The sequence below is a fragment of the Ambystoma mexicanum genome, chromosome 9 (genome assembly GCF_040938575.1).
Source record: "Ambystoma mexicanum isolate Mex_15411 chromosome 9, UKY_AmexF1_1, whole genome shotgun sequence".
NCBI lineage: Eukaryota > Metazoa > Chordata > Amphibia > Caudata > Ambystomatidae > Ambystoma > Ambystoma mexicanum.
Genome location: NC_090931.1, coordinates 712727850 through 712750789, shown reverse-complemented (window position 1 = coordinate 712750789; position 22940 = coordinate 712727850). Strand labels below are relative to the sequence as shown.

Below are 22940 nucleotides of genomic sequence, written 5' to 3'. Positions count from 1 at the left end.
CCAAAGAAGATCTTGTGAGACTCTGACCGGCATCCGATGGTGATCCGACATCCTCCCTGAGAATTGGGACCATTGCGTTCTGAGAGCCCATTGAAAGGATCTCATTCTCAGGCGTGCCTCTGGCACCAGAAAAATGCAGGATGCCTTGAGGCCGAGCAACCTCAAGAATTCAAAGGCCGGAAGACTCTGGGCACTCTGGAATTTGGTGACCATCAGAGAATGTCTTGAGCCCTTAACCTGGGTGGCAAGCACTTTCCAAGGGATGTGTCTAATACAGCCCCGATGTACTAGAGCTGTTGGGAAGGTGTCATATGGGACTTTTGAAATAGAGGGAGAAACCCAGTCTGTGAATGGTGTGGAAGGTAACGCTGAGATGATCCACGGCTTGTTCGGGAGAACGCGCCCTGATCAGCCAATCGTCTTGATTGGGGTACACGTGAATTCCCCCTCTCCTGAAATGCGCTGCCACCACCACCATCAGTTTGGTGAATACCCTCGGGGCAGAGGTCAACCCAAACGACAGGACTCAAAACTGATAATGCAAGCCGCCAACAACTAACTTCAGGTATTTCCTGCGATTCAGATGGATTGGCACATGAAAATAAGCATCCTGAAGGTCCAATGACACCAACCAATCCTGAAGTTGGAGGGCCTGAAGGATCTGAGAAAGAGTGACCATCTTGAATTTGTCCTTCCTTAGGAACTTGTTCAAGTATCTCAAGTCCAAGATGGGTCTCAGTCCCCCGTCCTTCTTGGGAATCAAAAAAATATGGGGAATACCACCCCTTGTTCCACTCTGCTACAGGCACTGGTTCTATAGCGCCTTTCTCTAGCAGGGTCAATACTTCCTGCACAAGGAGCAGATCCAGAATCCTCAAAGAGTGATACCCCGGTGGATTGTTCGGAGGCTTCTGTATAAAAGGAAGGCAGTAACCATGGGCTATTGTTTCCAGAGCCCAAGCATCTGAAGTAATGTCTCGCCAATCTTGTAGATACTCAGACAGTCTACACCACACTAGTGAGCTGTGACACAAGGCCTCAGAGCGGTTTTGAAGCGGCTGCTACAGAGGCCGATGGTAAAGAGGCTGCGAGCTGGCTTGGCACCTCGACCTGGTGCACCAAGAGGAAACTTACGTTGGCCTCTTTGACTGGCCATTCCTCACGGCACAGATACTCAACCACTCTCGATATTAGTTGCCTGCAAGAGGAGTCAGCAGCTCCTCTAGGTCGGGTTTGCCGAACTCCAGTTCAGGAGAAGTGTCTATACCACTAGCATTATGCAAGCAACCACAGAGATCCTGCATCCTACTCTCCTCTGAATTGAGGCATTCAAGCACATTTAGGATCTCAGACTGGAGACCAAAAGGGGCATCAACCTCATCCGAATGTTCCTGTGAAGGACTTAAAAAAATCCTTCTTCGATAGAGGGGAACACCTTTTCTCTGGTATAGTACCCAGAGGTGTCAAAGTCGACGACTTAGACTTACCAACCGCCTTTTTCGGAGGTTCAGCAGTCACAGTTATCTGCGCCAGTAAAAGTGGCACAGACGGCGCCAATGGCGTTGATAACGGTGTCGGTTGGAGGACCCGATAGGCGCCATCGACTGGCGTGGCGCTGTGGGCTTCGAAAGTTTGGAAGGTTTCGACTGTGTCTAAGACCTTGACCTCTCTCTATGTTTCGAACGATCCTTTGAAACCTTATCCGAGTGAGGCCCGAGCGCTCCCGATGTGGATCATTGGCATTTACCTGGGCTCGAAGGCGCGCAAGTATCCGCTCGATACCGCTCCCTAACGGCTTCCACAGAAGTAGTGGACGGAGCCTTGCCCTGTTTATCAAAAATATTAAGCATCTCCACACGGAAATCTTACCAATCTACCAGCGACAATTTTTTTGATGGGTATCCCACCATCTCGGGGTGTTGTCTGAGGAAGGCGGTGCCTTCTCCTCAAACGCTTCGATGAGGACGACGAGTGGCGGGAACCACTCCTGGACTTTGAGCACTTGGCCTTCTTCCGCTGAGGAGAGTCGCCTCTCGACTCATCGGTCGAAGGCCCAGCCATTCAGGAGTTATGGGGCTTGGACACCTTGCCTACCTTGAGATTCCTCTTTTGTTCCCTCAAGGCTTTTCTGGTCATAGACTGACACTTGGAGCAGGTGTCAGTGTCATGGCCCTCGCCGAGGCACAACAGGCAGACTCGAAACGGGTCCGCGATGGACATCTTGGGGCCGCAGTCCCGGCATTTCTTGAATCCGAACCGAGGTGTCGTCGGTGTAGAAGACGAAGCCATAACGAAAACTTTAACAGCAAATACTTCAGCAGTACAAGGCGCGCCAAGTTTCATGAAGCAAACACGTTCGCAGAAAAACAGAATTGAGGCAACGGGTGCAGTGCGTGCTACTTATAACATCCCATGATGTCACCCGCGACGGAGGCCTTCGAGGGACATCGACTCGACGCATTGCACCCTCTGCCGAAAAATTTTAAAAGCAGCTGAAGCTGGACACTACATGTCAAACATGAAGAATACGTTGGAGGAACATCCTGTTGAAAGAACTTTACCAGGGGTAAGTAACTTGTTCTTCAACCAGCCTGCACCAAACACGCTACCTGGGTGAGGGGATTCACCCAGGGGCAAGGAAAACAAGATAACAAGGTACCCTTGGACTGATAGCCTTTTGGCCTGAAACAGAATTCTACTTGCGACCAAGAAAGAGGCTGAAACAATATTATTTCGTTGACTATCTTTTTAGGGAATTTAGGGCAAGAATCAGCAAAAGAAAATGGGATCTTCCCAAACAAAACTAATTGCGCACAAGGGACCGCCTTAGTGCCGACCACTCCAGTTGCAACCTGCCTCCTCTTGCTATTGAAGCATCAAAGATGAGGAATACAGTGGAGGACACAATCCATTCGAATTTGTACTTTGTATATGGTATAACTATCACCATTTACTACTGGAAGCTAGACATTTGCTCTGTGTAGTTGTTACCCTCACCTAGTATCCACGGGATTGATTTGCGCCTGGAATCCTCTTCCCGATCCTGGGTGGTGCCTTCGATGGAAGTCGGGCCTGAAAGCACAGGAGGACTGGGTTCAAGACTGGATGGCTCAGGTAAGGTCCTCTCCCACCTCCCCTGGGTTCGACCCTTAGGCCCTCTCCTCACCTTATTGTAGTATTCGGCGTGCTCTCCGTCCTGCCTTCTTTGCAGGGGTGCCTAGTCTCCTGTGGGCTAGGGCGGCCAAGTTACTTAACTGGTGCGAGCCCATTCAAGTGTCTTTAAGGTAGGTTTTAATGCAGCAGTCTTTGTATGATACTGTTCTTGCCTTCCTTTCTTTGTGGTTAATGTTTTTTCTTTCTCCCTAGGTGAGCGGAAGATTCGGCGTGTTGTGCTGGTTGGATTGAGTGAGCACCTGCCGGTAATGGATGGCGCAAGAAGCGCATTGCAGTTCGGTAAGTAACGCGATATGCTCTGCGCTGCTTCGCCTTGTATTTGCTAACCTGTGTTCTTCTTTCCTTACAGGTCGCGATGGTCTTCTCCGGTGGGCACGGTATTCCAGAACGATGCCGGACAAGAGGCAACCAGCCAGTTGAGGTTCTCGTGATGTTCGTGGCTATGCCATGAGCAAACCCTTTCCCACATTGCCTTTCTCCCTCTCCTTCCAGGTTGCCTCGCTCCGGAGTGTATGCGGTGTCCAGAAGATGCAGTTCGCTGGATAGACGACCGCAAGTGAGCAGAATCAAGGACGAGGGTCGGGCGGATAACAGGATGGAGTTCGTAGGTAAGAGTCTATTAATGAAGGTCCTTTTCTCCTCTACAGGCTCTTTGCTCCGAGGATTGCCGGTATCAAGGAAACTGGACACAGTGAGCGTTACGTTGCAGGCTGCAGAATAACGCGAAGCGTGTTCTGTTGCTTCGGTGTGGTTTAAATAGCCCCTCAGCAAAGTAGTTCAGGTAAAGTAGTCCCAGGCTACCACACCCAAAACACTATACCGCATAGTCTAGTTCTAGGGAACTAGACTATGTGAGTGCCTCCATGTTAACTGCAGGCCCAAGGAAAAGTAGTCCCATTCAAAGATGTTCCTCAAGCTGAATATGAGCCTGGCGCCAGGACTGACTGCAAGAGAGTCTTGGAAGAGGGTGCAAGGCTTCCAAGGCCCTAATGGAACCCCAAAACCTGACCTTACCTGGCATGTGGACATGCCAGTGGTGGTTTTGGTTAAGGGTCGTGACAGCACTCCCCTCCCCCCCACAGGCCCCTTCCACAGTGGCTCTTCTGCCCGATCCTGGCTTGGTTGGAAAGTTCTGATGAAATTCCTTAATCAGACATGGTGCATGGATATTCTTGCTGGGTTCCCAGGATCTGTCTTGAGGCCCATAACCTTTCCAATCGACCAAGTAATATAATTTGGACCTGGTGTATTTGGAGTCCAAGATTCCCTTTACTTCGAACTCCGGTTCTCCATCAACTATTACGGGTTCTGGTGGTGTCATAATCAGTTACTGGGTTGTACCGGTTTCAGGAGTGATACGTGGAACACTGGGTGGATTTACAAATTGGCTGGTAATGCTAACCTGACGGCTACTGGGTTGATGATAGATTTGATGGAATAAGGTCCCATATAGCGAGGACGAAAGGTCTGGGTTCCTTTTACGGGTATGTACTTTGCCGCTAGCCAAACCTTGTCTCCTACTTGATAGTCGGGGGCTTTTCTTCGGTGTTGGTCAGCAAATTTCTTTTGTTTGTCCGTGGCTTGGATAAGATGCTCTGTTGCCTTTTTAAAGGCCTGAGAGATGGTTGCATGAAGGGTTTTCACTGCCGGCATTTCCAAACTGGGTGGAAGGTCTAAATCGGAAGTACATGGTTGTCTGCCGTATAGGGTATAGAAAGGGGTTTGTCCCGTGCTGGAATGCAAAGAATTGTTGTAAGCATATTCTGATATCCATAATAAGTCTCTCCAAGTCCTTTCCACTTGATGCAGCATGCACCGCAAGTATTGCTCGAGGGTCTGTTTGGTTCTTTCTGTTTGGCCATCCGTTTAGGGGTGGTGACCGGTGGATAATCGGATGTTGATTTAAGCCATAGAACAACACTTTTTCCAGAAGTTGGACACAAAATGGCTACCTCGATCAGAGACCAGAACCGATGGGAAACCATGTAGCCTAATGATATTTTCCAGGAAAACATTTGCTAAACTGGATGCATCAGGGAGGCCTTTGAAAGGGATAAAGTGTGCCATTTTCGACAACAAATCTACGACTACCAAAATAGTGTTGAATCCTAGACTGGAAGGGAAGTCTGTAATGAAGTCGAGAGAAAGTGTGTGCAATGGTGCGGGAGGGATTTCCAATGGCTTAAGAAGGCCAGCTGGTTTCTGCTTTTGCAATTTGTTTTGTGCACACACACCACACGACTGGACATACTGGATGATGTCTTTAAGCCAAGTAGGCCACCAATAGTTGCATTTCACCTTGGCCAGGGTTTTGGCGATTCCAGGGTGTCCTTCCATCAGGGAATCGTGGTAATCCGAAATTATTTGCAGTTGTAGTTCCTTTTTGGGCACATATAGACGTTCTCTAAAATATGGTAAATGGTGTATTGTTCTCCTCAAGTACGCCATTCCAGCAAGGTATTGGGACTTATTACACGTTGGACCTGGTTTCGGAGTTCGGTTTGTGTCAAAGCTGTTGTGAGGCAAAGAGTTTGTCCTCAGGAATGATGGCTACTAGATCTGGAGTTGCATACACCTTTTCATCAATGCCCATGCGAGATAAGGCGTCAGCCTTCCCATTCCTCACTCCTGGTCAATATGTGATTACATAATCATACTCGGCGAAGAAAAGAGCCCACCGCAGTTGACGCAAGGATTGAGCCTTTGCTGTTTTCAAGTATTGAAGGATTCGATGATCCGTGATTACGGTGACTGTATGTCTGGCCCCTACGAGATAATGTCGCCATGCTTTAAAAGCAGATTAAATGGCCAGGAGTTCCTTGTCGGTGATGGCATACTTGAGTTTGGGAGGTGACAACTTTCATGACCAGAAAGCCACGGGATGTAACTGGCCGGTTTCAGGCTCCTTTTGTGAGAGAACATCCCCCATAGCCATGCTGGAATCATCGGTTTCCACGATGTAAGGGATGTCTGGACGAGGGTGTTGTAGGATTGGGGCGGAAGTGAATCTTCTCAAGCTCTTGAAAGGCTCTTTCTGCTTCTTCAGTCCAAATGAATTTCTTATTGTTTTTTCGTAGTAGTAAAGTAATCGGGTGTACAATTTGAGAGAAGTCTGGGATGAAGCGACGGTAGAAGTTCGCAAAGCCCAGTATGCTCTGGACCCCTTTTAGCGACGTTGGAGAAGGCCACTTGAGAATGGCATCTACTTTGTGTACATCCTTTCTGATGCCTTTCGGAGTGAGGATGAAACCAAGGAATTCCACTTCGGTTACGTGAAAAAAGCATTTTTCGAGCTTTGCATACAGTCGATGTTGGCGGAGCTTGGTGAGAATGGAGCGGATGTGCTTGACATGGTCTTTTTTCGAGGCTGAATACACTAAGATGTCATCTATGTAGACCAAGGCCAAACATCGATTAGTCCCACAGGACATCGTTCATGAAGTATTGGAACGCCGCGGGAGCGTTGCAAAGGTCGAAGGCATTACCTGGTATTCATACAAGCAATATTTGGTACGGAAGGCGGTTTTCCATTCATCTCCTTTTTTTAACTCGGACCAGGTGGTACGCTCCTCTAAGGTCTAGCTTGGTATGAATCTGGGCATCCTTGACTTGGTCTGACATTTCAGGAATTAGTGGGGGTAACGATTTCTTTAAGGTGATCCGGTTTAACGCGCAGTAGTCAATGCAGGTCCTCAAGTCCCCTTCCTTCTTTGGTACGAAGAATAAGGGACTGGCTGCCAGTGATTTTGACGGGCAGATAAATCCGTTTGCCAGGTACTGGTCTAGATAGGGTTTCAAATGGAGGTTTTCTGGTTATGTGAGTGCATAGATTCTGCCACAAGAATTTTGCACAACAGGTATGAGGTCAATCTGGCAGTCATAGGGCCTGGGCGGCGGTAGTGTGTTAGCTTGCTATTTCTGGAACATGTCCTGGAAATCTTGATATTCTCTTGGTAGAGTGCTAGTCACACCAAGTTTTGATGCCGCTGTTCTAGGAATCTCAGGGTTGGAGAAATTGGGATTCTCCTCTTGGTAATAACAGGTAGGAGCACAGTCATCGGGAAAGTTCAACTTCCTTGCACGCCAATCTATCTGAGGATTGTGAGCAACTAACCATGGCATCCCTAATATTAGCCGAAACTGAGGCGCCTTGAGATCGAAGGAAATGGATTCCCGGTGTCCATCCTGGCACAGCAGAGTTACTCCTGCTGTACGTTGGGTTACTGGTCCGGAAGCAATTTCTGTCCCATCCACAGTGGTAACCTTTTCTGTGGTTGGCTTGAAACATAAGGGAAGCCCCATCTCTGCTGCCAGTTCTTGATCAATATAGTTGCCAGCTGCTCTGCTGTCTCTTTATGCCTCAACGGCGTGCATCTGAGACGGTTGTTGATGATTGATTAGGATCACTGGTATTGCAAAGTGTGAGGTCGGTGGCTCTTTCTTCTCACTCGACAAACTGACCTCTACATTTGTTGAGCTGGGTAGTTTTCCGACTCCTTGCTCTCATCCCTCTCTGTGGCCCCTACGGTTCTTTGTGAGGGTTTCACTGGTCAGTCCTTGAGGGAGTGTCCTTGTTTTCCACAGTATAAACATAGCTGCTGTTGCCTTCTCTTGTCCCTTTCCGCTTTTGTTAACAGAGGTCGTATACCTCCGATTTGCATGGGTTCTACCGTGTTTTCTGACATGAGTAAAGTATTGTCCCTAGGCCGCACATACACGGCCAGAGTGTCTGACCTAGACCGATCTGCCGTTTGGTCTTGTAATCAGTGATCTAGTTGCACAACCAGGTTAATAAATTCACTATAGTCTCTAGGTAGATCAACCACCTGGGCCAGAACGTCCTTCAATTCTCCTTGTAGGCCTCGGTGAAACAACGTGGTTCTTTTGTCTTCGGCCCAACTAGCTTCAGCAACTAACCTATTGAAGGTTGCAATGTACGTTGATAAATCTTGATTCCCCTGCCGGAGTGACAAGAGTTCATTGTCTACCGCTTGCTCTTGGGTGTGACGAGCAAAGAGCTTCTCCATTTCCCTCTGGAACCCCCCAAAGTCATGTAGTAATGGATTATTATGGCTTACTAGCGGCACCGACCAATCCGCTGCACTCCCACTCAGGTTTGACAAAACAAAAGCTACCACCCATGCTTGATCGTTGGGGAACGCATCAGGTCTGCAAAGGAAATGAAGACGACATTGATTCATGAATGCAGCAACTTCCTGGGGTCACCTGAGAATCGTTCCGGTGATGCTAAAGGAACTGCTCCGGGTAGTGTAATCTGCACTTGAGCAGTTGATAAGGCGGGTGCTTGTGCCGGTGGTTTGTTTCCAGGCAATGGAGTTTGTTCTGCCTGTAATTGTAGTAACTGCCTGCTGATTTCCTCTGTGCGATCCTTGGTTACAACTAGGTCCCTTCGTAGAGCGTTAGTCTCTTGCCTGGCTGAATGAAATTCGGCACATAACTGTCCTAACAATTGAGCCAATTGGTCGATTTCTGATGTCCCATGGTGCCCAGGTGGATTATGTTATTGTAGGCTTTGCGTTCTGTTACGCTCACCTGGTATCCACGGGGCACCACTCAGCCCTGGTTGATTGATTTGCGCCTGGAACCCTCTTCTTGATCCAAGGTGGTGCCTTCGATGGAAGTCGGGCCTGAAAGCACAGGAGGACTGGGTTCAAGACTGGTCGGCTCAGGTAAGGTCCTCTCCCACCTCCCCTGGGTTCTTCCCTTAGGCCCACTCCTCACCTTATTGTAGTATTCTGCGTGCTCTCCGTCCTGTCTTCTTTGCAGGGGTGCATAGTCTCCTGTGGGCTAGGGCGACCGAGTTACTTCGCTGGTGCGAGCCCATTCAAGTGTCTTTAAGGTAGGTCTTACTGCAGCAGTCTTTGTATGATACGGTTCTTGCATTCCTTTGTTTGTGGTTAATGTCTTTTCTTTCTCCCTAGGTGAGGGGGAGATTCGACGCGTCGTGCTGGTTGGATTGAGCGAGCACCTGCCGGTAATGGTTGGCGCAAGAAGCGCATTGCAGTTCGGTAAGTAACGCGCTATGCGCAGTGCTGCTTCGCCTTGTATTTGCTAACCTGTGTTCTTATTTCCTTACAGGTCGCAATGGTCTTCTCCGGTGGGCGCGGTATTCCGGAACGATGCCGGCCAGGAGGCGTCCAGCCAGGTGAGGTTCTCGTGATGTTCGTGGCTATGCCGTGAGCAAACCTTTTGTAACGTTGTCTTTCTCCCTCTCCTTTCAGGTTGCCTCGCTCCGGTGAGTATGCAGTGTCCAGCAGATGCAGTTCGCTGCATAGATGACCGCAAGTAAGCAGAATCAAGGACGAGTGCCGGGCGGCTAACAGGATGGAGTTCGCAGGTAAGAGTCTATTAATGATATTCCTTTTCTCCTCTGCAGGCTCATTGCTCCGATGATTGCCGGCATCAAGGACACTGGACACGGTGAGCGTTACGCTGCAGGCTGCAGAATAACACGAAGCGTGTTCTGTTGCTTGGGTGTGATTTAAATAGCCCCCCAGCAAAGTAGTCCAGGTAAAGTAGTCCCAGGCTACCACACCCAAAACACTATACTGCATAGTCTAGTTCTAGTGAACTAGACTATGTGAGTGCCTCCATGTTGACTGCATGCCCAAGGAAAAGTAGTCCCATTCAAAGATGTTCCTCAAACTGAATATGAGCCTGGCGCCAAAGGCACCAGGACTGACTCCAGGAGAGTCTTGGAAGAGGGTGCAAGGCCTCTGAGGGCCTAATAGAATACGGAACCCTGAGCTTACCTGCCATGTGGAAATGCCAGTGGGGGATTTGGTTAAGGGTCGTGACAGTACCTACTGGCGGGGTATAGGGATAATAAAGCTACAATCATACTCTTTGCTCAATGATAACGTCTACATTGTGTGGTTGGTTTAATATGCAATGTGTGCATGTTCCAAGGGCTGTTTACAAAAGGGAGCGCTATTTTATTTCAGCTGTGTTGTCTACACTTTTTTACAGTCTATCACTTGACTGTCTTCATTCCACCCCTAGTCCAGCTCCCTAGGTGAAATCGCAAAGTAATGTTCTTCAATTTCGGGCACTGAACATGTGTAGATCGACATTCACACCAAATTAGTTTTTTTCTTTCTACCATGTCCCTGAAGAAAACATATATCTCAATACAAACACTTTCTACAGATACGCACAATTGATCCTTCGGAGACATGTGACAGAGCAAGGGGCCTGACCCTGACAAGAGGGGTTGGGAGTCCCTCTCAAACTGGGACATGAGGCCTACCATGTTACTGGTCAGAGCCACTCTTGCCTCAGAGGTGGGATGAGGGTGTTGGGAGGGCCCCAGTCTCTACCCTTATGCCTTCCTGACTGTACACAGTATCACTGTCAATCTCTCCACACCTGCAGTGCAACATGATGGTCAGTGGTTCTCTTCTTGTCCCTTAGGACTGCAGTTGCCAGAAGTCCTTGGAGACTCGACTCACAACTCTCCAAAGAGAGAGGCGGGGACGAGCAGAGATGCAAAGGAGCACTGCACCAGTCAAAGCAGCAATCCAGATGTTCCAGCCTACACAGGCTCAATCTTGAAAGTGTACTGTGTTTGTAGCTGGCTGCCATTACATAGAGCCGGGGGGCATGCGTATGAAAAGGAAGTGGAGCTTAAGGCTTATTTTATATCATTTCTAATTTCTTATGTTTCTAGCCTTGCCCATGGGGAAACCAAGGGCAGCAATTGTCACGGATAACCGGATAACCAATTAAGGGGGGATGGGAAGGATAAAAAGGGGAATAAAGACCAGGGCAGTGTGGGTTGTTCAGGTGAGGTCACGGGAGGAGATAGTGGACCAAGATGCCAAGCTGAAGGTGCAGAGGAGCATGTATACTGATTGCTGAAAGAGTAGGCAAGGTAAGGAATTCTCTGATGAGAGAAAGTGGTACTTGGGTATGAGAGTGTGTGTAAGGTGAGCGAGTGAGACTAAGGGAGCAACAGTAGGGGTGGCGCAAGTTAGATTGACTGGGAAGGTGACTGGAAGACGCGAAGATGTGGGTGGAGTTTTGTGCAGTGGGAGAGGTGAAAGGAGTGGAGGGGCAAGAGCAGTGGAGAGGGAAGAGTAGTGTAGTGGAAAGGGGGGGAGAAGTGGAGAGGGGAGAGCAGTACAGTGGAGAGCAGAAGAGTGGAGAGTAGTATAGAGCGGGAGAGGAGTAGTAAGCAAAGGACCATTGGAGGGACAGAGAGAATAAGTGAGAGGGAGAGACAGAGGAGAGTGGGAGGAAGAGAAGGGAGAACAGCAGAAGGAAGGGAGAGAAAGGATAGATAGTAAATCAGAGTGAGGAAAAGACGAGCAAGACCTGGTTGCTTGGAAGGCACGTCTTTGTTCTAACATTCTCATTGTGGGAAACGAGTTAGGATCCACATAGTGTTGCCTTTAAGTTTTCACCATTAGCAGGTTAGACTATCAGATAGTAGGGGTTACCAATCGCTAGTAAACATCCTGGGAATTAGGGACGGCAGGACTAGGTTGGTCAAAACCCATGGGAGATAAAAGAGGGAGAGAGACTTTAGTGAACCCCTTTAAATTCATGCAAATAAAAACCGTTTTACTGTCTTCAATAGTTGGTGTGTTCTTGAGGCCATCAGTGAGACAACATTTAACACATGAAATAACTAACGTTTGTGAACAAGTAGCCTGAATCAGTCCTGGAACTCGAATATAAAGTCTAACATACAATACCTTCTGAGCTGCTGGTGGTATCTAGTTCGGAGGCAGAGGAGGCAGATGGAAATGAGGGCCCGGCCAAGAAATGTTCAGATCCAGATTCTGGAGGGGTGGGCAACTGAAGATGAGAGGAGCCTGTGGAACTCTGACTTAGGGTTGTCATGAAACGATCCTCTGTTGGAGTGACAGAGTACATTTTAAAGTAAGGCACACAACACACACGTTTTCAATAATTGCAGTGTTAGAATGCATTCAATAAGTAAATGAAAGGGTTGCGGTTACAAGGTTAAAACCATTTTACAAAAGCAAGGCAAATAAAAAAATACATTTGGCCAGAGCGAGAAGTTTTTCAAGAGGGTGCAGACAAAATGAAAAGGTTACATCTTCACTCTATGCCCACACATTAACAAGCAGTTCTTAACACAATTAGTCAAAATGTAGAAGAGTGGAGACTACCAGGGGGCGTGCAATAACATGGCCGCCTGAACAGCAGCTACCATACTCAACAAAGCTGAAGTAAGGAGATAGTGTGAACACAGGCCACCCCCGGCGCCGCATCTGAAATGGTGTGAAGCGGAGGTGCTGAGGAACCCCTAGGCTGGCAATTGTCCCCCAAGCTGGCTGACATCAGTGGATTTCGACAGTCGCCAGACCCCCGTCACCAGGAGGAGAAAAGCCGTGGCCGCAGTGGCGTGGGCCCTTTGGGGACAATGGGGAGATGTGCTTATGGCGTGCTTGTCCTCTCTGGGACACTGCATGAGCCCCACACTGAGGTGGCCCTGTGGTGACAGACCGCCCCTGTGAGGCCCAGTGTGCTGGGGGAGCCGCCCAGAGCAGAGGAGGTGGTGAGCCTGAGCCCCCGTCCATGTCCCGCAAGAACAGAGCAGTGGAGGAACTGCGAGTCCTGCACATTAAGCAAGCCACGGAACGGCAGCTCGGAGTGCGCGTGGGGCGCTGTAGGAGGTGAGCGATGCACCTGAGGGGGAGACATAAGGGCGCCCTCACCCAGCCAATATATCAGGACCTGGGATAGACAGGAGCAGGCAGGTCGCCCCGGGGCGGCAGCGCATACCACAAGAGGAGGCGGCTCGCAGGCGAAGTGCTAGGGGCTTGCCGTTTCAGATCCGAAGGAGGCCCCTGCCAGGACACAGATTTTTGAGATAAAGTCAGAGGGAGTGGCGGTGGTCCCACGCACCCTGTGGGGCCAAGAGTTAAGGGCAGGCACAGGTCCTCGCACAGACTTTAACCAGCCTCAATGGGTGCAGAAACCGAGTGGGCAGGTCCCCCCGACCAGCGCGTCCAGCATCCGGAGACTGACTGACCTAGACCTGGTGCATTTTGCCACCAAGGATGATATAAGGGTATACTGGCAGAAATCAGGATGCTCCGAGGGGGCCTGCAGGCATCCTTGACGGACCTCAATGGGAGAATTGAAACAGTAGAAAACAAGGTGGAAAGCTTAAAGAGTAATGGGCTTAACACCAACCTCGTGGCGATGCACCTAGATGCCAGAATGACAATTGGAATTGAGTGAAGAAGTAGTATCCCTCAGAATGGAATACCTGGAGAACCGACAGAGAAGAAAATACCTTCTTGTGCTAGGGTTGAACGAGGACGATGGGGTAACGCCTGGCCGTGTGGAATGTAATGTGCTGGAGATAGTCAACCTTCAACCTTCTGTTCTCGGAGGAAGGGGGAAAACCAGTGCAGTTGGAAAGGGCGCAGAGAGGTGGCAAGCCCTACGGCAGCAGCCCGAGATCGGTGGTCGTCAGGTACTCCAGATACCAGGACAAAGCTGAAGTTCTGGCTTGAGCACAGCAGTGACAGGGCCTGCAATTTGACAGGTCACGCATCACCTATCCATCCTGATGCTGTCTAGAAGGAGGGATTGCAGGCCGCTTATGAAGTGGCTTATGGACACAAGGGCATTCGATACCAATGGGCATAGTCCTTTGCCTTGCAATTCGAGGTAGATACGATTGAATACAAAATAACATCAGTGGAAAAAGCGGAACAGGCCCTGTGTCATCGGACGTCGGATGTGGCTGCAGGTGAAGGGTGACAGACGAGTCCCACCCACGCCAGGAAGGGGCCCACCCCACTGGCAGGCTCACCCCGCAGGAGGAAAGGAAAGACTGGGCAGAAATGTATGCAGCTGAACGGGCGTCCCCACAGAAGAATCCAGGACAGCCACTGCCCTAATACAGTGGGTCACTGGGTGCAGCGTTTAAGGGTGACGGGTCCTGGGCAGGGGGATAGGACGTCCACCCCCCCCCCATGAGGCCCGGTGGATGGACAGCCATTGTCTGCCCCTGGCAGCCCTCAGAGGGAGAGAGCGTGTCTCAACTTTAATTTCCCTGGACTGCTGTGAAGGACAGTTTTGGTTATTGTTGTTTTTGTGTCAGTTCAACAAGTTTGTGGGAGCTGTGAAGGGTCAGCAATACGAGACTCAAGACTTTGTTTAATATTCTCAAGGTTCAACATTTTGTTTTCAACAGAATATACAAAACACCCTAACTTAACCTACTCTGCCAGGGGATTCCCTGCCTAGTCTATGATCTCAGGGAAAACCTCCTAGCATTTGCAATACTAACCCTCACACTAAACAACAAACATTTAAATAAACATGAAAACAATATAAATGAAAGGTTACCAAACAACCGGTATCTTGCATGACGTCTACTTGTTTTGGGCAGATCTTGCTCCCTCCAGAAATGACCCAAAGTCACTTCTTCCAAGGAAAAGATAAAGTCTTACAAAGTTTCAAACAAACAAAAATGCATACAAATAAAAATCTACTGGTAACAATTCCTCTTCACTTGATCAAAAGATGACCCTTTCCAAGTTCCAAAAAGAAAACAACAGTAACAATGGTATTCCTGGACAGCCTCTCTCCAGGAAAAGAAGACCAAAACTGATGACAAAAACCTTCTCTACATGACAACTCTTAGGTTTGCCACTTCTGCAGCATCTGTCAGATACAGTTTTTTCAGGATGCTTCTACTTGGACATTTCTCTTGCCAGCAACTCCCTTGATGCAACTATGAGAGCAGACCCCCTTGCCCCAGAGTTGACTTTTGGCTTCTACTATATTGAACTACAACAATACTGACAATTGTATTTGCAACCACAGTTCTGCTGCAACTACAATGTATAAGGTTAGTCAACTTCCACAAGGCTTCTTCGACCTCTACATGCGTGCAATGCACTCTTCTCTATTTTCACAAGAAAGGGTAGCCTCTTTACCTTTCCTTCCACCTTGTAGTTCCCAACCACAATTATACTGCTGCTGCTATAACTTAAAATATATTAAGGCAACTTCAAGGATGTTGAACAAGTTCCAGGCTCCCTTCCCCAGCTTCGAGAACACTGACTTCAGTGGCTATCTCAATGATATACTGCCACTCTCTCCAACCTTGGATAATCTTGGTCACCCCTAGTGTTGGAAGTCTCTGAGGTAACACAGCTTCAACAACTCTTAAACATTATTGTTTAGTTCTTAGATGAGCTGGATATGCTGTAATAGGGTTTAAGCTATTGGCTTTGGGTGTACTTGTTCTCTGCTCATCTTCCACTGCTTTTACAACTTCTGCATCATTGTTTGTGTTGTTACAAAAAATCTGTTTTACAATAAAAACGAAATTAGGTATATGCAATTTTGTTTGACCTTTTAACTGACACTTCAAAAGTTGCGTGTTCCCACCTTTCGGTCAGCTTCTTAGCCTCCAAGGTACTCAGTACACAAGGTGCTATATGTTGTTACCTAGGCCTTTTTTCCTTCTTGGACAGATTGTGACATTGCTGTTGGTTGTGGCTGGTGTTGTGCTCTGCAGCATCTCTCTCTCTGCACTCTCCCTCAATGGTGCTCTCAATCACCCCTATCTTCTCTATTGCTTCTCTATCAACTATCCTATAAAACATTCAAGAAGGATCTCCTGGTCTCCAATCCAGGCCTGCCCATCGCTGACACATGTCAACTCTTCTGCCTGGCAGACTCTCACTGACATCCTCTTTGTCGTCCCTTCGCCAACCTTTCGATTCCCCATATGGTCTCTGCTCTCCCCTTTCTCTTCCTCTCCCCTTAATGGTGGCACCCGATGGGAGGTACTCTTGGTATCCTTCCTGTTCTCTAGGGTCATCATTAATGTCTACCTAAGTGGCACTGTCATGGTCCAGGGCTCTCTGCCCAAGCCCCTATATCTTGATAGGCGTCTTCCGCCTCGCCTCAACTTCCTTCCCTCTCCAGCCACTCCTCCATCTGCCAACCCTATGCCACCTCTGATGGGTGTACCACACTTCCGTATTCCTCCCCGGAAGACCTTCAAAAGTGGAAAACTGCTCCACTTAGCTAACCTCACCTCTCGCTCTGCTGTCAAACACTCCTCTGACATCTGCCACCTCTTTGAAGACCTTGACCTTGCCGTCCTCGCTTTCACCGAGACATGGTTCACTGCCAGCTCTGTCACAGGTTTTGACACTCTCCTCCCTGAGGGATACAAGAACCTCTCTAAACCCAGGCCTAACCGACCCGGGGCGGGGCGGAGTTGCCCTGATCTTCCCTGAGTGAGTCTCTGCTACTATCATACCCACTCAAGCTTACTCCTCATTCAAATGCCTTGTCTGCAGGCTTTGCCTCTCTCCTGGCCTCTCCTGGCCTCTCTCTGGCTCTGGCCACCATCTACAGGCCCCCTGGCCAGGTCTCCCACTTCCTCTCTGAATGGGCTGACCTCACCTCTTCTCTCCTTGCCTCCTCCTACAAGAACTCAATATTCACCTTGACTCCCCTGATGCAGACTCTGGGCTCTTGTCAAACCCTGTGATTCTCTTTCCCTCTCCATTCTTCCCTTTGGGACGACTGTTATGCAGAAACCTGTGCAGTTCCCTTAGGGACCACTGCAAAAGATTTAGGACTACAAGTGGTTGGCAGTAAACCCAATTGGTAGCAGTCTGTACCAACCAGATTTACCTGGTAGCTGTGGCTGAGCAGTTAGACTTCTCTCAAGATGAGTTAGGCAGTATATAGGGTATACACAATAGGTACAGAGATACAGTAGCACAAACAAACACTGACCAGAGCTTTGGTGTAAAAAGTATATAATTATTTATTTAAAGACACACTTGTAAATTACACTAGCACAAAAAGAGGTAAGTAAATTCAACACACAGTCACTATTATATATATTTATACAACCCTAATTACTTATTAGACAAGTCTTAGTGAGAAACACCACTTACTTTCAGACAGAGGTGAGCGCTTAACATAAGATGGCACTCTAATAAGTTATTTAAAAAGGGAGGGAAAAAGGCAGAGTTATGAAAGCACCCAAATTTCAATACTTTTCAAAGAACCACAGTGAGGCAGGTTAGGCAAAGTCTACTGGAGAGCAAGGAAGTTCAAATGCCAGGCCCACTCTTCGAGAGAGCAAGCGAAATGTGTCCAGGATCACACAGTGGGGTTATGCCCAAAGAGTCTTTGTAAATAGTTCACAAAAGATTGAGATCAAGTCAGGAAAAGTTAGTTAACAGGCCCCTGGCTAACCCAGGTTAGAAAGTCGAGGATTTACTGTCACCCCGAACGATTTGTCGCAAGGGACGACAGGCGGGACACAGTACCTGAAATGGGAAGAACGCTCCAGCGGGGGCAGTTGTTCCTGGCAGCGGGTGCAAGTCGGTGTTTCGTCCAGAGCAAGAGGAGGTCTCGACGTGGAGGAAAGATGAAGGTTGTTGCACTGCCAGGGAAGAAACCAGCCACAGAGTTTCCCGGTTACAATGTACTACCCCTTTTCTTTGCGGTAGTGGTAAACCGTGGTATTCCGGTTGCCAGGGTGCTTGGCACGGGCAAGGCGGCCACGAGATGGTCCAGGAAGATGAAAAGACGGGCAAACTGGTTATCCCCACCAGTCAAAGGAAGAAGACTCTCCGGACTGGAGATCTCCTCTGTCGTTGGGAAAAGTGGTGAGACGGTTCAGCAGGGCTCCACCGGTGCTGTCGTCTTTTCAGGTCGGCCCGGCTTCTCAATCCTCGGATTCTTTAGGTCCTGTGGCGACTTCTGAAGTTCCAGTCCCCAAAGCCCTGCTTTTATGCAGAAAACCCCATTCATTCAGCCTAGCTGTCACTCAAACATGCGAAGTGGTGAGCCGGGCGGCTCACCACTTGGGCCAATCACACAAGAGTGCGACTTGAGTTGCAGAGGCAACTCAATCCAGGGTGCCTAAACCCCCTCCACACCCCCTGTGGTACCCAGACAGAGTGACACCACTTTTGGGAGGCTTCTGTGGAGAAGCCCGCCAAAAAGTGGAACAAAGGGCTCGACTTGGGTTGGAGTCACAGAAGCGAACACAAATGCCATTTTGGAACCAAGTTTCGGCAATAAATACCAACCAGTGAATTTATATTAATTTAATAAACCGGCGGTAGGTTCGAGGCTATTTTAAAAAGTGGTAGCCTCGAACAATGGGAAAATCCCATAGGAATATATTTGCGGTCGAATATAAAAAGTAGTATCCACTGCCACCAGCCAAAACTCGGTCGGGAGGAACTGGACAGTGCCCCCTCGAATAACAGACCGCGGGGCAATCGAATTGCCCCGACCAGTATGCCCACAATATGATGGTTTGTACTGGTTCTGTTGAAAATTTAAGACTAGTAAAGCCAATGGTGACTTTACATGCCCTGGGAGACAGTAGTCAGTCCCAGGGTATGGAGTCTATGTTTGGGGGTCGCTACGACACCCCTGGGTTACTGCATGGAGGGTGCTGTGTAACCCACATACCAAAAACACATGAAACCCTATGGGGTAAATGACCCCATAGCCAATAAAACACATACAAAGTCAAAGGAACACCTCAAATCATGTCCAAGAGTGGGAGAAAAAGAGTCTCACTCTTAGCAGGAGAAAAAATAAACCCCAAAAAATCCAGCAAAGCTGCTGGGGGACTGACTAGGTTTGCGAAAAATTAGCCTCTACAGAGAATTCTCCCTAACAACGACGCACTCAGCCGGTCACACCTCGGATGCGCTCATCTCTTCAGACATCCCCATCTCCTACCCTCTCATTACTCTGCTCTCCTGGTCTGATCATGCTCTCCTGTCCTCTCACCTGGACCTCCTGAGACCCCGGCTAAGCCCCCCCCCATGCCAGTCTCCTTCGTCATTCGACCTAGGAAGCGAGTGTCGCCACCTTCACCCCCTCTCCTACTCCTGCCACTGACTCTCACTCTGACACAGCCCTTACTCAACTCTGCTTCGCCAACACTCTGGACATCCTTGCCCCTGTCACGAGGATCCGCATGAAACCTGCCTCTAAATGCAACTCCTGGCATGACTCTGACCTGGCCACTCTGAAACGCAAGTGCAGAGCAGCTGAACAGAACGGCAGGTTTCGAGCACATCCTCTGACAAACTGGTCTGTCGCCTGCTCCAAAGGCAATACAGACTCTGCGTCTGCTCGAAGAAGACAGCCTATATTCAAGCCTGCATCTCTGTGGCCACTAACAACAGAGCAGAACCTTTCAAAATCAGCAAGGAACTTGTCAACCCAACCGCAGTCTCACCTTCTCCTCTGCCTTCCCTGGCATGCTGCACGTTTCTGGCTTTTCACTTCATTTCTAAAGGTCAGGACGTCTTGTCCTTGCTCTCCTCTACTCACCCTTCTCCCTCACCTGCTATCAGACCTTCCTCGGCTCCGCTCCACTCCCCTGCTACTCTGCTCTTTTTCTCCCATAATACCTGATGAGGTTTCTAGACAGGTCAGATCTATGCAAGTCTCATCCAAACAGGTGCTCCCTTGTTCCTCCAGAACTATCAAGGACAACATGGTCTCCCTTGCTCCGGCTGTGGCCGATTTCTTCAATCGCTCCTTTGCCACTGGATCCTTCCCCTCACTCCTCAACCACTCTCTTGTGCATCCCCTTCTCAAAAAGCCTTCTGCTGATCCTTCCTGTTTAACTACCACCCTTTCCTGGGAAACCTCTTGGAGAAGCTGGCCATCTCCCAGCTTAATCTGTTGGTTGTCTCCATGACTACCAGTCTGGCTTCAGAGCTGCCAGAAGAAACTGCTCTCCTGAAAACGTGTGAAGACCTGCTCTCTAATCTTGATTCCAGCTCTCCCTCCTTTCTCATTCTTCTTGACCTTTCCCCTTCCTTTGATATGGTCAACCATGCCACCCTGATAAATCGGCTCTGTGATACAGTTGGCATCACGGACCTGGCTCTGGACTGGTTGACCTCCTTCCTCTCGGACCGACCTTCCCAGGCTTTTCAAAATCTACCTGGCACCTCTAGCACATCTGATCTCCACATTATCTCCTAACTTTCAGAGTTATGCAGCTGATACACATCCCCCCTTCAGGCTTCCCTCCTCTGCCTCCTCCTCTTCCTCTCTCATTCCCGACTGCCTGTCCGCTATTCAGGTATGGTGCACTGCTAACAATCTCTGCCTTAATGCCAGTAAGAGAGATCCTTCTCATTAGGACCCCTGCTCCTTCCTTCCCTCCCACACTCTGGCCACCCTCCATGGGCCCGCTATCTCCTCACCCTCCTCTGAGGCAAAAATCCTGGTTTCATCTTCGAGTCCTCTCTCTCCTCACATCACAGACCTTGCCAAGAAGGCCAACTTTCAGCTGCACCTCCTCAGAGACATTCTCCCTTTCCTCACCTTCCCCCAGAAACTCAATGTCTCCAGAGCTCTGGTCCTCTCCAGGCTAGACTACTGCAACAGCCTCATCCTTAATCTAACTCTCTTCGCCCCCTACAATTTATCCAGAATAGGACTCCAAGACTTATCCTTGGCCTCAAGCCCAGGGACTGCATCTCCCCAGCCCTAATATCTCTCCACTGGCTCCCAGCCGCTGCAAGGATCAATTACAAGACCCATGGCATCATCCACAAGGCTTTCTGCGGCCTCTACATCCAACTTCTTCTCCCTAAGTACCTCCCTGCTAGAACCCTTCGGTCGTCTAGCTCTAAATCTCTGCAGCTAAGGTGCTTTTCCAAGCAGAGAGTGGGGGGTAGATCTCTCTCCTCTGCATGCGCTTCCCTCTGTAAATGGCCTCCCTTCCCCTCTCAGGCTTGAGCCGGATCTCTTAAAGTTCCAGAAGCTTCTTGAGACCTTCCTTTTCTCTTCTTCCTTCCCTCTCCCTCTACACCTCCCCTGCTAACGGCCATGTCTGCTTCTTGACAGGCCGCATGGCTCCTCCAGTGTCTTCAGGGCACCAGGCACCCTAATCCAGTCTACCCCTGCTCTTGGTCTGCCTCGATTCCCCGCCTTAACCTGCACTTGCCCTTCTGGCTCCTCCCCCACACTAACCTGGCTGGTTGTGCAACCTTGTAGCCCTCCCAGCCCCTTAACTCGCACTTAGCTCGTGGATCTTCCTTCCATGCACGCTCAGCTTTCCCCTGGCTCTGTCCACCTGGCCTCCCCTGGCACTCGCTTTTTCTCACAGGCCCTACCGCCCTGACCGGCACTTCTCCCCCTCCACCATGCACTTCTCTTACTGCACTTGCAAGTTCCGAATCTCACAGGGCCTAGTAGGATCATTTTTGTTTTTATCCTCCCCATTTCGCCCCCCCACTTGTCTTGTTGCGCCTCGAAACACATTGAGTATAGGCGCATTATAAATACCCAATAAATGAAATAAAATAAAATGTTGCACGCAGAATTTCTTAATGTGTGAAAACTGGGTTGTAAAGCTTCGGGAGTCAATTTAGAGTTATTGGTTTGCCAGCAGCGCTTTCAGCATTAGCAAGAGGCACGTGACAGCTCGGCATCGAGTTGTGTTTAACAATGTCAAAAGAGAACAGACTTGTACAACACACAGGTGTTTTAGCTTTGATATCTTCATCGTGTGTTACATTTCCCTAGCAAATAGGACTTCCCACTTCTACGAACAAGTTTATATGCTCAATTATGCACATGAGTGTTAGAAAAGCTGGCTACTGTTACCAGCAAGGTATTTTAGCTGATTTGGAGTAAGGCGCTTCACTTTCCCCGACTCCACAATCACTAACTGTGGGCTGCTTCTGCTTCTGCTTCCCGGCGTGGTTTCTGCAACTACTGCTGCAGGGACTCTTACCTCGCCCCTCCACTGCACGGGTGTCTCTGATCCAGCCTCACCAAGAGAGAGACTTCTACTTTCCAGTTTCCGTCGGCTTGCTTCTGAACACGGGCTTTGGGGTGGATGCACGACTTCAGCTCTGCATTCGCAGCAATTAGGCGCACCTGGAAAGACTGTCGTTTCCTTGAGCCTCTTACAATGCTGCCACAGCCAAACAGAGTTTGTGAGCACAGGACCAACTCAGAGTCTGCAGGTGAAATCTGCCCTTCCTCTACTCTGGCGCCCCTTTTATGATCACACTTCCTTGTGAACTGCCAGACTTGTGCTCTGCTCTTTCTACTTCTGCTACTGTCGACGTTCCAGCTTCCGCTTCTTTCTATTGCTCCTCACTGCAGCAGCCCTTTACGCCCCTCAGGTAGGTTAATTGGTTTCAGGTACAGTCTCTTAGAATTAACTGTCTGACCCTGCCGAAAGCTATTAGGCTTGCCTGCCTGACCTGAGCAACTGCATGTCTATTTAGTCCTCTTCTTCTTCTTCACAGTACTTGAGGGACTCTGGGACATGCAGTCCTTTGTAAACATTTGTAATTCCTCAATATCTTCAAAAGGATTAAACAAAGATTTCTCTTCTTTGAAGTTATTAGAATATGAGAAAACACGTTTATCCTTTTTATAAGAGACAGATAGAGCAGAGATAGTTACAGGTTCACCGCTCTTGACACTGCAGAGGATATACATTTCTAGGAGCGCAAAAGATAGGTTCTTTAGGTTCAACACTTTGTGGAAGTTATTCTCTAGGTTTTGCCTTTATACCTTTCGTATAAAGGCAAGATACTTAAAAATGGCAATACGCTAATTCCTCCTCTAAGCTTGGGATACTCTTGGCCCCCACACCCCTGGGGAGGAGACTATAGGCAGCGTTTCAGTGGGGGTGCACAGGATTCTCTAAAGAGTGCACGCGGACCGAGTGGGCAGAGATGGGTTTAAGAGTATTAAACTGCTTAACA

General features: G+C 49.0%; 1 protein-coding gene across 6 annotated transcripts in view; it reads right to left on the bottom strand.

Annotated features, from left to right (window-relative positions):
- The window catches only part of PIKFYVE (phosphoinositide kinase, FYVE-type zinc finger containing), a 1728392-nt gene that overhangs the window by 548143 nt on the left and 1157309 nt on the right, over positions 1 to 22940 (bottom strand). For all 6 annotated transcript variants that reach the window (XM_069615606.1, XM_069615608.1, XM_069615605.1 and 3 more), the window contains one exon: positions 11895 to 12053. In XM_069615606.1, the coding sequence (XP_069471707.1) occupies positions 11895 to 12053 (159 nt within the window). The remainder of the gene's footprint in view (positions 1 to 11894; positions 12054 to 22940) is intronic.